Source organism: Miscanthus floridulus, chromosome 2 (assembly GCF_019320115.1).
Source record: "Miscanthus floridulus cultivar M001 chromosome 2, ASM1932011v1, whole genome shotgun sequence".
In the NCBI taxonomy this organism is placed as follows: Eukaryota; Viridiplantae; Streptophyta; class Magnoliopsida; order Poales; family Poaceae; genus Miscanthus; species Miscanthus floridulus.
The window spans coordinates 46,554,673-46,567,902 of NC_089581.1; the positions used below are offsets into that span (position 1 = coordinate 46,554,673).

The window sequence follows — 13,230 nt, forward strand, 5'->3', positions numbered from 1 at the left end:
CCTGCCACTGCTGAACGAGCGCGGGCAACGGGAGGCGCACGCACCCGCGCCGGGATGTCGGATAAGACCGGGCGCCAGCCGAATATGCCTCGGCCTCGCGCTCGCTCCTCCTGCTGCTCCTCCTCGCCACCGCCTCGCGCTCGCTCCTCCTGCTGCTCCTCCTCGCCGTCGCGCCTCCGCACCTGGGCCGCCGTCGCACGCGCCCGGCCCTGCCACCGCGCTGCAGCCAGCAGAGGCAGGCGCCCCCGCGCGGAATTATTCAGGGGACGGAGCAGGCCGCTGCTGTGGTGGGTGTCGCCTGCCGTCGCCGCCGCGAGGATGGACGCCGGGGAGACGGAGGACGTGCGGGCCGCCGCGGCCGCCGAGGAGGTCATCAGCAGCAGGGGCGGCTCCGTGCTGGGGAAGAAGACCATCCTCAAGAGCGACCACTTCCCGGGCTGCCAGAACAAGCGCCTCACCCCGCAAATCGACGGCGCGCCCAATTACCGCCAGGTTCGCTGCTCTGCCTCTCTTCGACGGAGGATTCTCTTGGTACTGCCCTGCGTAGTACGTCTCGCGTTTCCGAACGCTTCACCTCACGTCACCTCTCCTCCGGATGGATGGGATGGTACCGGGGGAGCCGAATCAGTAGCCACTCCCCTGTTGCGCGCCGCGGAGAAACTTCTCCAATCCCCCGGCCCGCCGGCATTCTCTGCTCTGGCTAAGAGAAACGATTTGCTTGCCTTGTCTCTACCTCGCGCATGTTTCCCTGCGGTGTTAGGCGCCGCGTCTGCGTTAACTGTTTGATTTTCAGGCGTGGCCTCCCCCCCCCCCCCCAGAATCACAATCTGTCTAATAAGCATCTAAACATTGCTTCTGACTCGTGGAGCATGCTTTAGTGTTCGGGTCTTCATGCTCATTTTGATTATACACTACCTTGGCTAATTTTTTAATCGCCTCCATATGTACATTTTTTCTCAGTTACTTAAAACCACACACTACTTGGCATAAAATTGTATTAGTACGCTGTAAAATTCTAGGCAAACTGATTGTGGTTCCAACACTACTAGTAATGTCCAGTGTTAAATTTAATGGTTTATTTCAATCAGACAAGGATTAGACATTCCCACATTGCATCCCTTATTGCAGTAAAATCTCACCAGTACTATGGAGACGCAATATTCTTAGAGCTAAAAAGAAACACTAATTTTTCCATGCAGACATATGCACAAATAAAAATTTCATGTTCAATTTGGCGAAGCACTTGTTGCCATAATGTTGGCCTGAATGCATAAACTTTAAATAAGCATGATCATCGCTTTTGCACTGCTCTAATTACCTTTTCCATGGGGACCAATCAAATTCAATAAGCTGTCTAGCCTTGGTTTCCTACCATTCTTAAAAATTTCTTATTATACAATTTCTTGAAGGTTAACAAAGTCGTTCTTTATCACCATTTTCTTCAGGCTGGGTCGCTGCGTGTTCATGGTGTTGCAATGCCCACGATGGAAGGGATTGCTAATGTGCTAAATCATATCGGAGCACACAAGAAAGGGAAGCAAACCCGGATTCTATGGCATAGTCTTCGGGAGGAACCAGTAAGAACGCTGATTTCTAGGCTAGACTACATTATGTCGATGGCTTCAAAACCTTTGAAAATATATAGAATATATCAAGTTACCATCATCTCTTGTTAGAGGCAAATCAGCAAAGAGAATTAGAAAAGCGATTGAGTCTCTAGAAATATGCATTTTGATTTCAAGTGACTTTTGCCTTTCCTTTTTCCTGAGCAGATCAGCATCTCCCTGGACCAGGGTGTTCTGTCTCTGTCTCATGGCATGGCATCCAATAACGTCTGTTTTCTCCACTATACTATGCAGGTTATCTACATCAATGGTCGACCCTTTGTTTTGCGAGATGTTGAAAGGCCCTTCTCAAATCTTGAATACACGGTTAGCTTAGATTCCTGGCTTCCATAGTTATTTCTCGTACATTGTTGTTACTGATTTTTTTAGAAATACACAAAGCTCATAAACCACAAGGTACTGGTCCTGTCAAATCTCCACCATGGAAATTATGATGCTAATACTCGGACCAAATCAAATATATTGCTATGTTTTAGAGGAATCATGATATATCAGCACACTTGCTACAGCTACGTAGATTGATTTCCTGTGAGTTCTAACTTATATCCATGGTACGTCTGTATAGATAAATTAGTTTTATTTTCTTTTGCAAAATATTGCCATGTTCTTGTTATTAAGTCTGAACTTCAAAACATATTGGTATGTTTTTCAGCCTAGGAAAGTGAAACATGGGACAAAACTTTTCTCCCACAAACAAAAAATTGCAAAGTCCGATACATGAAGCTATCATAGTTCACTGCTCATTTTCTTTTCTTTTTTTTTTCTTAACTACTAGTGATCCTGAATCTCTTTAATATAGGGAATTAACCGGGAGAGAGTGGAACAAATGGAGTTTCGCCTTAAGGAAGATATTCTTCAGGAAGCTTCAAGGTACATTAATTGCAAACTTACAATGCAAAGTATTTAATTCCCTTATTACTATTAGAAGGTGTATTGTACTGGAATATTTGATGGCAGGTATGGGAATAAGATATTAGTCACTGATGAGCTGCCAAGTGGTCAGATGGTGGATCAGTGGGAATCAGTTGAGTATGATACAGTTAAGACTCCACTTGAGGTAATGGCATATTTATTATGGTATCATTCTTTTATCATATGTAGTCCTATTCAGGAAAAAAATTATTCCTCTGTAGGTCTATGAGGAGTTGCAACATCAAGGGTACCTAGTTGACTACGAACGTGTTCCAATTACTGATGAAAAAGCACCAAAGGAAGGAGATTTTGACAACCTGGTTAGTTTTACAATTTGCTGCTGAACTTGCCCACTGCTCCTAATATCTTATTACTCCTTTTCTGGAAAAAATAGACCTTCAGAGGTCCATGTTGCCTGGATGCTTTGAGATATGTGTGTAAGTCACGCTATTTCTATGTATTTAGCTATCCTTATAAGTTGAAAAATGGTCTGGACTGTTTTTCCACCATATGAAACACATTTTGCAGGTTGAAAATATCTGCAGCATTATGGAAGCCATATTAGCACTTACCTAGTTTGTTATATTGACGAAGTCCTATTTTTGTAGCTGAGTCCTTGTCTATATCTTAGTTAACTTCCTGTTTCCTAAATTATTTAGACGACTCCTATGTAAAGGTAGCCTTAGTCGTGTTTATGAATCAACCAAGAAATAATCTAGCAAATGGCTTTCCCAAACAACTTGGCTATGATAAGAGCCTCTTCTCGATGGGAGAAGACTATAGATTAGAGGGCGATAAATCCTTATCTCATGTTAATCTGTTGCCATTTTATGCAGACACTCAGATATTGCAATTTATGAAATGTTCACAAATTTGATTTTACATCAAAGCTGTCTTGTTGTAGCGGGTTATTACATAACATAAAATTGCATTGCATTTAACAGGTACGTCGAATCTCTCAAGTTGATATAGAAACAGAAATTGTGTTTAACTGCCAAATGGGGAGGGGACGGACAACTACTGGTATGGTTATAGCTACATTGGTTTACCTAAACCGAATAGGAGCTTCAGGTGAGAACAAAATTTACTCTGGTTCCTGCTTCTGTTATCTGTGTAGATCTGATTGAGACACAGTAGCATGACCACAGACAGTCGTGTTGGGAACTGTCATGTGGTCTTTTAGCATTACAAACTGATGGCAACTGATTCTACGTAAAGCACATTGTATCATTTTGTGCTCATAATCATGCCTGTACTTGGACTTTTGAGATGTTTGGGCTTTTCTGTGTGCTGCAGGTATCCCAAGGACAGGTTCGATTGGGAAGGTCTTCTATGCTGGAAATGATGTAGATGATTATATGCCTAGCTCAGAAGAAGCAACACTCAGAGGAGAATATGCTGTCATTAGGAGCTTAGTCCGAGTTCTCGAAGTAATAACCTTAATATGTTATTTCTTTATTTTATTTTATTTTCCCTTTTTCTCTTAATTTTCTGAGCGTATCCACTTTGTTTTTTTATTTTTTTTGCAGGGTGGTGTCGAAGGCAAAAGGCAAGTTGACAAAGTTATTGACAAATGCGACACCATGCAGGTAGATCATTTTATGCTCTGAATGCTAACAATTTAGGAGAAATACTAGCAGTTTATTTCCTGCTTATGTTTGCCTTTCATTGTGAACAGAACCTAAGAGAAGCTATTGCTACTTACCGCAATAACATTCTTCGGCAACCTGATGAGATGAAACGGGAGGCATCACTTTCCTTCTTTGTGGAGTACTTGGAACGTTATTACTTCCTTATATGCTTTGCTGTCTATGTGCATTCGGTGAACTCTGCTCACCAAACAACATTATCAGTAGAAGTTAGTTTTTCTGATTGGATGAGAGCGAGGCCTGAACTGTACAGCATTCTTCGAAGGTGAGATATGGCAACTTGACTGTAGAAATGTCAGCAGTATATACAGCTTGTAAGAGTGTATGTAGTCCAAATAATGTTTCCTTCCTGAGATTAGTTGTTGAAAATCAACACCCTTTCCTATTTTGCGGTGCTTCACATAGGTGGAATGCTCATAGTTTATTCTGCTCTCACCTTGCCCATTATCCTCCTAGACTTTGCCATATTTCAACCAAGACATTTTGTCTTGAAGGTTCTCTAGCCTCCACCAGATGACACATTGATCTTTGCGCCAGATTTTATTCTTGATGGCAGTGAGAACTGTTGGAAGACATAAGCCATTGTGTAAAAAGTTACATATTTCAAACATGAGTGTCATAATGATCATTAACACAAACAGCGCCGTGGATTTTGGTTGTATAAATCTTTAGTTCATGGCCTAAATCTGTAGAATTAGCATATTTGTCAAAAATCTTAATCTGTATCTGTGGCTCCAAACGCAATAATTCTTTTGCTTGTGGCCTGCTTCAGAAAGTTGGTACACTTATCAGATTTAAGCAGGTAACACTTATCAGATTTAAGCAGGTAATTCTTAAATGAACTAAACATGTTAAACCATTATTCAGTGCACTGGATTTTGGAAAATGAATGTGCGAAAGTCTGGGTCAATCTTGTGTAGTAAGGGCACTCCAGAAACTCTTCATTGACTGTAAATATATTAGTTCTTTTTTTTCGACATATATGTTTGCCATTTCAAATAGAATTACTTTCTAAGCCACAAGATATGCTATGTGCTAAATTGCGGAAGAGCTACTTTGCATCTTAAGGACCAACATTTTCAGAGGTACTATTTAAAATGTAGATAATGCTCATCTGCACATGAGAGCTTACAAATACTGTAATAATTTTAGTGATATCACTATTCACTTCCATCTGTTTACCGTATCTCTTTCCGCAATTTTTGACATTATAGCATCTACGTCAGTTTCTTTTCCATTTGATCTTTTCTGTGGATATGCTTAGCTTGGTTGTTTTTGGATTAGACTTAGCATGCATACACTAAAGATAATGCCTCTGAAACCTTGATGTATTGTCATAACATCAGCATATTTAGCTACAAATGGAAGTGGTACTTTACAATTTCAAGGGCGGGACCACTGTTTTAACTGGTGCAGTGTGATGGGCAAGATATGACAGGTGTATTGCCTGGACACTTGAGTCATATAATTGTTGCAGAGTTGTTCTATGCATCTGTGTTGGACTCGTAGTGGTGTTTGGCATGTCCAAAATTTTGTTTGCCGAATTGGATCCCTGTACCCAAGTTGGACCTCAACACCTGCACCCATCTCATGGTAACACTGTACACAGCTGCTTATGGCAGTTTGCATGGTGTATTTGTGCAGGGTCTGCAACTGCTTGATACAGCCACAATAGGACACTTTAGGTACAAAAGCACAAGTGTCTATTTGATCATTCTGAACACATTGCAACTTTCCACTTTTGTTTCACACAATTACTTGCTTAACGTGCTCATATATTGCTCTCTACATATTATCCAGTATATAAAGTCCATTTATTCCATTGCTTGCTGATTAAAACATGGGCACCGGCAAAGATGTATTGTGATGATAGTCAAGAGTGCCATATAGATTATTTTGTTTCTAAAATTACCATCAATTTTATTTTCCATTTCTAACATCTTGCTACATGATTGTTTGACTTAACAAGGAAGCCTTCAAGAATGTCATTGAAAAGGAAAACTATATCTAATGCTATCACTTAATTTTATTCTCTGCTTCCGGCCTCATGTTCCATGATCATTCCACATAACAAGGAAGCTCATTTCTTGACATTTAAATTTGTTCAGGCTATTGAGAAGATATCCAATGGGTGCTCTTGGTTATTCAAGTTCAAAACCCCCTCTTACCAAAATTGTTGAGTCTGCTAATGGGCGTCCACAAGATATGGATGTTGTTGCTGCCATGAGGAATGGTGAAGTTCTTGGGCGTTTAACTGTTTTAAAAAGCGACCACTGCCCAGGCAACCACAGCCTTAATTTACCTGAGAGGGTGGAGGGTGCACCAAATTTTCGGGAAATACCTGGGTTTCCAGTCTACGGTGTTGCAAATCCTACTGTTGATGGTATTCGAGCTGTTATCCAGTGCATCAGTACAAGCAAGGGAGGGCGACCTGTACTGTGGCATAATATGAGAGAAGAACCTGTTATCTACATAAATGGAAAACCATTTGTGCTACGTGAAGTGGAAAGACCTTGCAAGAATATGCTGGAGTACACGGTAAGTACTACTTTCAGTTTCCTCAATGGATTTTTTGACAAATAATATGTTGCTTGTACTACATCTAGCCAACTATAGTTAGCGTTTAGTATAAAGAAAGAACAAAAATAGTTTTAGTTTGTTTGTTTTGTTCGTAAGCATTAACTACTGTTGACTGGTGGGAGTAACTTTTTTGGGCTAATAAGATCATTTTTTTCAAAGTTATATTGCATGGGTATTTCTTTGTTTTTCTCTTGTTATGACAGCATGCTTATGTGATACACACCTAAGAGCAACCCCAACTGTTTGGCTAAAATTACTAGCCAAATTTCATAGTTTAGCCATTTTGTAAAATAGAAAACTCCTCAAAAAAGAAGAGGCCTGCAATAGCCTTGCTATTTCTCATCTTCAGATATCAAGCGCCTATGGTTGGCTTTATATGGCCACCTAAAATCATGGGATAGCCAGCTTTCTATTTTACAAAACCAGATGGCACATCTGTTGGAGCCTACCTTTTGCTATACAAATTCTAAATAGCCTCCAAAACAAGAATAGCCGAGCTGTTGGAGTTGCTCTAAGCTCTTTATCCTCATTCTGCAAAGGTGTTCATATAACTACTGGTCTTAAAACTTTCCAAAGGACTTCTGCATATTCTGGTCCTATGAAAAGAATTTTACCTATTTATTCATGTTGTTAATTTTGTGTACTATTAGTAATTACATCTAAACATGCTTAAGAGAACTATTTCTTAATATGATGTCATATGCTCTGGGAAATGGTTTAGTGCTCTAACTGATACACGGTATCAGGGGATTGATCGTGCTAGGGTGGAACGCATGGAGGCTCGGCTGAAGGAGGACATTTTACGCGAGGCGGAACGATATGGTGGAGCGATAATGGTTATTCATGAAACTGACGATGGAGAGATCTTCGACACATGGGAAAATGTAGATAATGAAGCTGTTCTGACTCCGTTGGAGGTATACAAAAACTTGGAGAGTGAAGGCCTTCCGATCAAATATGCACGAGTGCCCATTACTGATGGTAAAGCTCCCAAAAGTTCAGACTTTGACACGATAGCCTTCAATGTTACTTCTGCTAGCAAGAGCACTGCTTTCGTATTCAATTGCCAGGTACTGCATATCTTTACTGGATTGACTCTTGAGTTACATGAGTTTTCAAAAACTTAAACGTTGATTTTGTGGTGATTATAGATGGGCAGGGGCAGAACAACTACAGGAACTGTGATTGCTTGCTTGCTGAAACTCCGAATTGATCATGGCAGGCCTATTAGAATCGCAGTTTGTCAATATGGCCATGAAGATGATGCTATTTACTCAACTGGAGGAGATACAGCAGATCACAATGGTCACTTGAATTCAGAATCATGGAAACCTCGCACTTTGACAAAGCTAAATTCTGGATTTGGAATTAATGACATCCTTGTGCTGCGAAAAATTACAAGATTATTTGATAACGGAATTGAGTGTAGGCAAACTTTGGATACTGTTATTGATAGATGTTCAGCTTTGCAGAATATTCGGCAAGCTGTTTTGAAGTACACAAGAGTAATTAATCAACAACATGTTGAGCCTAGAGTTAGGAGGGTTGCATTAAATCGTGGCGCTGAATATTTGGAGAGATACCTCAAATTAATTGCATTTTTAGCATACCTTGGTTGTGAAGCATTTGATGGTTTCTGTGGACAAGGAGAAACAAAGATCTCATTTAAAGGATGGCTGCAACAGCGGCCGGAGATCCAAACCATGAAATGGAGCATAAGACTGCGACCTGGCCGTTTTTTCACTGTGCCGGTAAATACACTCCTTGATTCTGATAAAAACTTAATTTTTGCACCTTTGATGGAACTAAAACATATTTTCTATTTTCAGCACGAGCAGAAAGCAACATATCCACCTCCACAAGGTGATGTAACAATGGAAACCATTGTCAAAGCTCGTAGTGGTTCTGTTCTGGGAAAGGGATCAATACTCAAAATGTACTTCTTTCCTGGACAGAAGAGGTCAAACAGTGTGAATTTCCAGGGTGCACCTCATGTTTTTAAGGTACTGCTGTGTTACCTAAAAGTTGTTGCATTCGATCTTTGATCATTGGATGTTTATGATATTGTGTAGTTATTCCTATCCTAGTCAGTTGTACCAACTGAGTTTTTTTTGTTATTTATTGAACTTCCTTACCCATTAGATTTAGAGTTAGATTAGCTGATATCTTTGACATGAAATTTCAGATGGACAAATATTTCAAACCAGTTCACCATTCGTAGTATTTTATTACAAATAAAGGAATGCTAATAGTAGTCTTTCAGCTAGCTCATTGCTAAATTCCGAATTGAGAACCTAGAATCTCTATGTTAGGTTCCATATTAAATTAACATGTTGGGTGCTATAATAACACTCGGTGGCTGATACATAACTTGTAATTTGTTTAGATGGAATTCAGCTTAGCTTCTGTGTTAGTATTTGTTAGTTTGTTGTTCTTTTATGACACTTAGGTTGTTGAACCCTAGTGCACAAGCATTTTTTTATCCATGATTCCATGTAGTCATAGTAAAGGGGAAAAAATTCATATCCAATTACCGGAATTGCCAATTAAACTGTGATCACTTCATTACTAATAAATGTTTCCTTTTCAGTAAAACGCACTATAGCTGTAACCACTATGACGTTTTCTATTATGGGGATAGGGCTAGCCTGGTCCTCCTTTTTTGCTTCTCTGCTTGCAGCATTTGAAAGCATAAATTGATGGTCATTACAACCAAACTACAAGATCCAATTACCAGAATTGCCAATTAAGCCTCATTTTAGAAACGAAACGAAGTGATAATTAATGGAATGCATAATTATAAATTTTAGAATATCTACTTCAGGTGGATGGATACCCTGTGTATAGCATGGCAACACCCACTATTGACGGAGCAAGTGATATTCTGTCATATCTGGGCTCTAAAGACACAACCGGAAGAAGCATTGCACAGAAGGTGGTCGTCACAGATCTTAGAGAGAAAGTGGTTGTTTACATCAAGGGATCGCCATTTGTTTTGAGAGAACTAGATCAACCTGTTGATACTTTGAAGCATGTTGGCATTAGTGGTCCAATGGTGAGAGGCTTTCTTCCAATAATCAGTTCTTTTGGGGGCAATCCTTAAACTATCTTCTGTGCAGGTAGAGAACATAGAGACAAGGCTAAAGGAGGATATACTCTCTGAAATTAAACAACTAGGTGGTCGGTTACTGCTTCATAAAGAAGAATTTAATGCAGCCACAAATCAATGTAGTGTGGTAGGTTACTGGGAACACATAGATCTGGAGGACGTGATGACACCAGCTGAAGTGTACAGCACATTGAGAGACAAGGGCTATTGTATCGACTACAAAAGAATACCTCTAACCAGGGAAAGGGAAGCATTAGCTGCTGATGTAGATGCTATACAATCATTAATCAAAGAGTACGTACACTGATTCTTACATTTGTATAATTTTACGAGTTGCATTGCTCAGTTACAGGATCCAAGACTCACTATTGCTTCTCCACAGATCTGCTAGGTACTATCTCTTTATTTCACACACCGGATATGGTGGTGTTGCTTATGCAATGGCCATTACCTGCCTGGGACTGGGTGCAGATGCAAAGTTTGTAATGGAAGAAACAGCAGAAACACACTTTGTATCAACATCTCTTGCAAAAAATGTGTCCATCAGAACTAAAACTGACATAGCACTTAGGCAGGGTGATTACCGGGACATGTTAAACCTTACTAGAGTGTTGGTACATGGGCCCAAGAGCAAAGAAGAGGTTGACACAGTTATTGACAGGTATTGTAGAGTTATTTCTGCTACTTGAGATGTGCTTTTATAAGAACGAATTAAATACAGTTGTGTACTAACTGCAAGTTTGATGAGTTTCATCATTGATGTGATTCATCTTAACATTTTTCTACATTTTCTTAATTTCCCATTTGTCTCCTTGAAGGTGTTCTGGTGCTGGTCATTTTCGAGAAGATATTATGCATTACAGGAAAGCACTGCAAGATTGTTCACATGACGATGACGACGATGATGATGAGGAACACTCTTATCTCACTGATATGGGTACAAAAGCTTTGAGGTGTGTTTAATTTGTTTTAACTTGAGGATGTTCATTTTTAAATGCATAATCTCCTCTCTCTTATTCACCATGTATTCTATTTGTTCACACTTGATAGATAATTCTCAAGATAAAGTATCCACATTAGTATCACCTGATGAAAAAAATAAGTGTTCCTTTACCTTAAATTCACGATAATATGATTTCTCAACAATTATGATTCTTGTTATTTAGCACAAACACTTCAACATACATGTTTCCATTATATGTTAGTCAGTACCTCAAGGAATCATACAATGATAGTGTTCAATCATTTTGTGGTGCAATACACTGTCATGAAATAGGGCCTAATTTTGATATATACTTCTGGAAAATCAGTGATTTTGAGAAGTGCCACAGAAAACATGCAATTGACTGCAACTAGAAATATTGGTCCTTTTTCCTTATTTGGACTAGAGGAGTTATATCCAGGTACATATGATCGTTTTGATCTATCAGGAATCCCAACAATTAATGTTAGCTAGCAACATTCCAGCCACATTATGCTCATAACCATGCGTCCATGCCACACATGCGGTGCTCGTGTTGCCAAGAGAACCACCGGTCAGCTAGCCATAACTAAACACGTGTGTTGAGTGGGCTGACTAAACTATCATGAAATTCACAATATAACCCATGTTAGGCCTTGTTTGGCTGCACTTGTATCCACCTCAAATCCACATGTGTTGGAATGGATTGGGGTGGAAATTAAATCAATGGATTGAGGTGGATACGAGTGTAACTAAACAAGCCCTTACATGTGATCCAGGGGGGTTGACACCCAAAATCTTTCCCTTCCTGTTAGCCACATGATAACGAATCAATGGTAAAAGGCGTACCCAGTGCAGAGAGCTCCCGCTCTATGCGGGGTCTGGGGAAGGGTGTCAGTGGCAAGCCTTACCCTCGCCTGTGCAATGCGAGGAGACCGCGACTCGAACCCGGGACCTTCCGGTCACAGGCGGTAAGACTCTACCACTTGCACCAGGCCCGCCCTTCATAACGAATCAATGGTGCTGTGTTTAAAATCTTCTTGTGAAATTGTTACCTCCTATGAAAATTTATTAACATCAGAAAGAACTTCTGTTGCTTCTGTATTCATTGAAAACGGCCTGGGATCAGAACACTTACCATCACACCCTGTATTCATGTCACAACGTGCTTGCTCTATAATGTCCTGCTTCACAAACTACTTTGCTGAAAACATAAGTGTTAAACGAAAATAAAGCACGGAGGGAAAAGAAGACAGACATGTTTGTTTAGTCCAGCATGATGTTTGGCGAGAGTATTGAACACGTTGGTGGTCATGTGTGTGCTTCTAAGGGACTACATAGTGAAAAATGTTCATTTGAAAAAAAAATCCACAAGTTAGGTCTCAAGGATGTTGATAAGGTGATTTTTTTTTAGAATCCCTATTCTATTGGAAAGAAAGACTTAAAAGGTAATTCTATATGTGCTGTAGTGCCTTGTTTAAATCTGGCACCATGCTAGGTATTGTATATGTTAATCAATGTCTTACTTACATATTCCCAAATGCACAAATAACCGCTTCAATATGTTTATTTATTTTTTCACCTGGTATTGATTCATATCAAATTCTTGTGTTGCAGGCGTTACTTCTTTCTGATCACCTTCAGGTCCTACCTATACAGCAAAAGATCATGCGAAGCAACATTTACATCATGGATGAAGGCAAGGCCTGAGCTTGGCCACCTTTGCGACAATCTAAAGCTGGACAAATAGGTTATCTTCATGTGGCGTGATTATGTAGTTGTGTCTCTTCCTTGGACAAATTCACCCAGAGCTTCAGAAAGGAAGGAGACTAAGAACGGCTAGAGGAAGCAGTGTTTATGGGAGTTGTGGACAATGAAAGAGCGGCTTAGGCTGTCTGAAAGTAGGGCATTGTACTATACTTGTCGGTGTTAATTGACACCAACAAGCATGTATATATTGTCAGGCTTATTGTAGATGAACATATTAGATATTTTTGTTGTAGTATTTTCTCTTGTCATTTTTTTTAAAATCATTTTATGCAGTTCATTCTCATGCATGTATCTGATATGCTTGCTTTTTCAGCAGTGTTTTTTTAACATAAGCTTCTTCGACAGCTTTGATTTATGAGTTCTCTGGGCGTCGATATATGCAGCAGCCCTTTCTAGAGTTGTATTAAGCTAATAGGATGAAGCTCCAAAGAAATATGGTGGCTTGTTTCTTCTGAAACCCCCGTGTTGACTTTAGTTGATTCATCTGAAGTCAGTACGGCTTGTTATTGTTGAGTCGTATGCATTGATCTGTTCACCCTCGAGCTTAAGGTGACGCTGAGGCTATCAATCGCATGCACTGGCACGTGCCAGGGTCTTATTGAAGGACTCGTAGCGACAAGCATT

At 40.0% G+C, this 13,230-nt stretch overlaps 1 protein-coding gene across 2 annotated transcripts; it reads left to right on the plus strand.

Annotated features, from left to right (window-relative positions):
* LOC136523223 (uncharacterized) lies at positions 1-12,866 on the plus strand. Of its 2 annotated transcripts, XM_066516981.1 has the most exons (19): positions 139-492; positions 1,446-1,577; positions 1,860-1,931; positions 2,425-2,495; positions 2,583-2,682; positions 2,759-2,857; positions 3,482-3,608; positions 3,834-3,967; positions 4,067-4,126; positions 4,216-4,451; positions 6,295-6,724; positions 7,513-7,836; positions 7,918-8,517; positions 8,596-8,769; positions 9,591-9,821; positions 9,886-10,169; positions 10,258-10,536; positions 10,694-10,828; positions 12,454-12,866. In XM_066516981.1, exons 1-19 carry the CDS (start codon positions 319-321, stop codon positions 12,584-12,586), a joined length of 3,795 nt encoding a protein of 1,264 aa, XP_066373078.1. In that variant the 5' UTR covers positions 139-318; the 3' UTR covers positions 12,587-12,866. The 2 variants fall into 2 exon arrangements, 1 of the variants encoding a protein (XP_066373078.1); XR_010776130.1 differs by lacking the exons at positions 10,258-10,536; positions 10,694-10,828; positions 12,454-12,866 and having other exon boundaries at positions 1-492; positions 9,577-9,821; positions 9,886-10,024.
* The last annotated feature ends 364 nt before the right edge of the window (positions 12,867-13,230 follow it).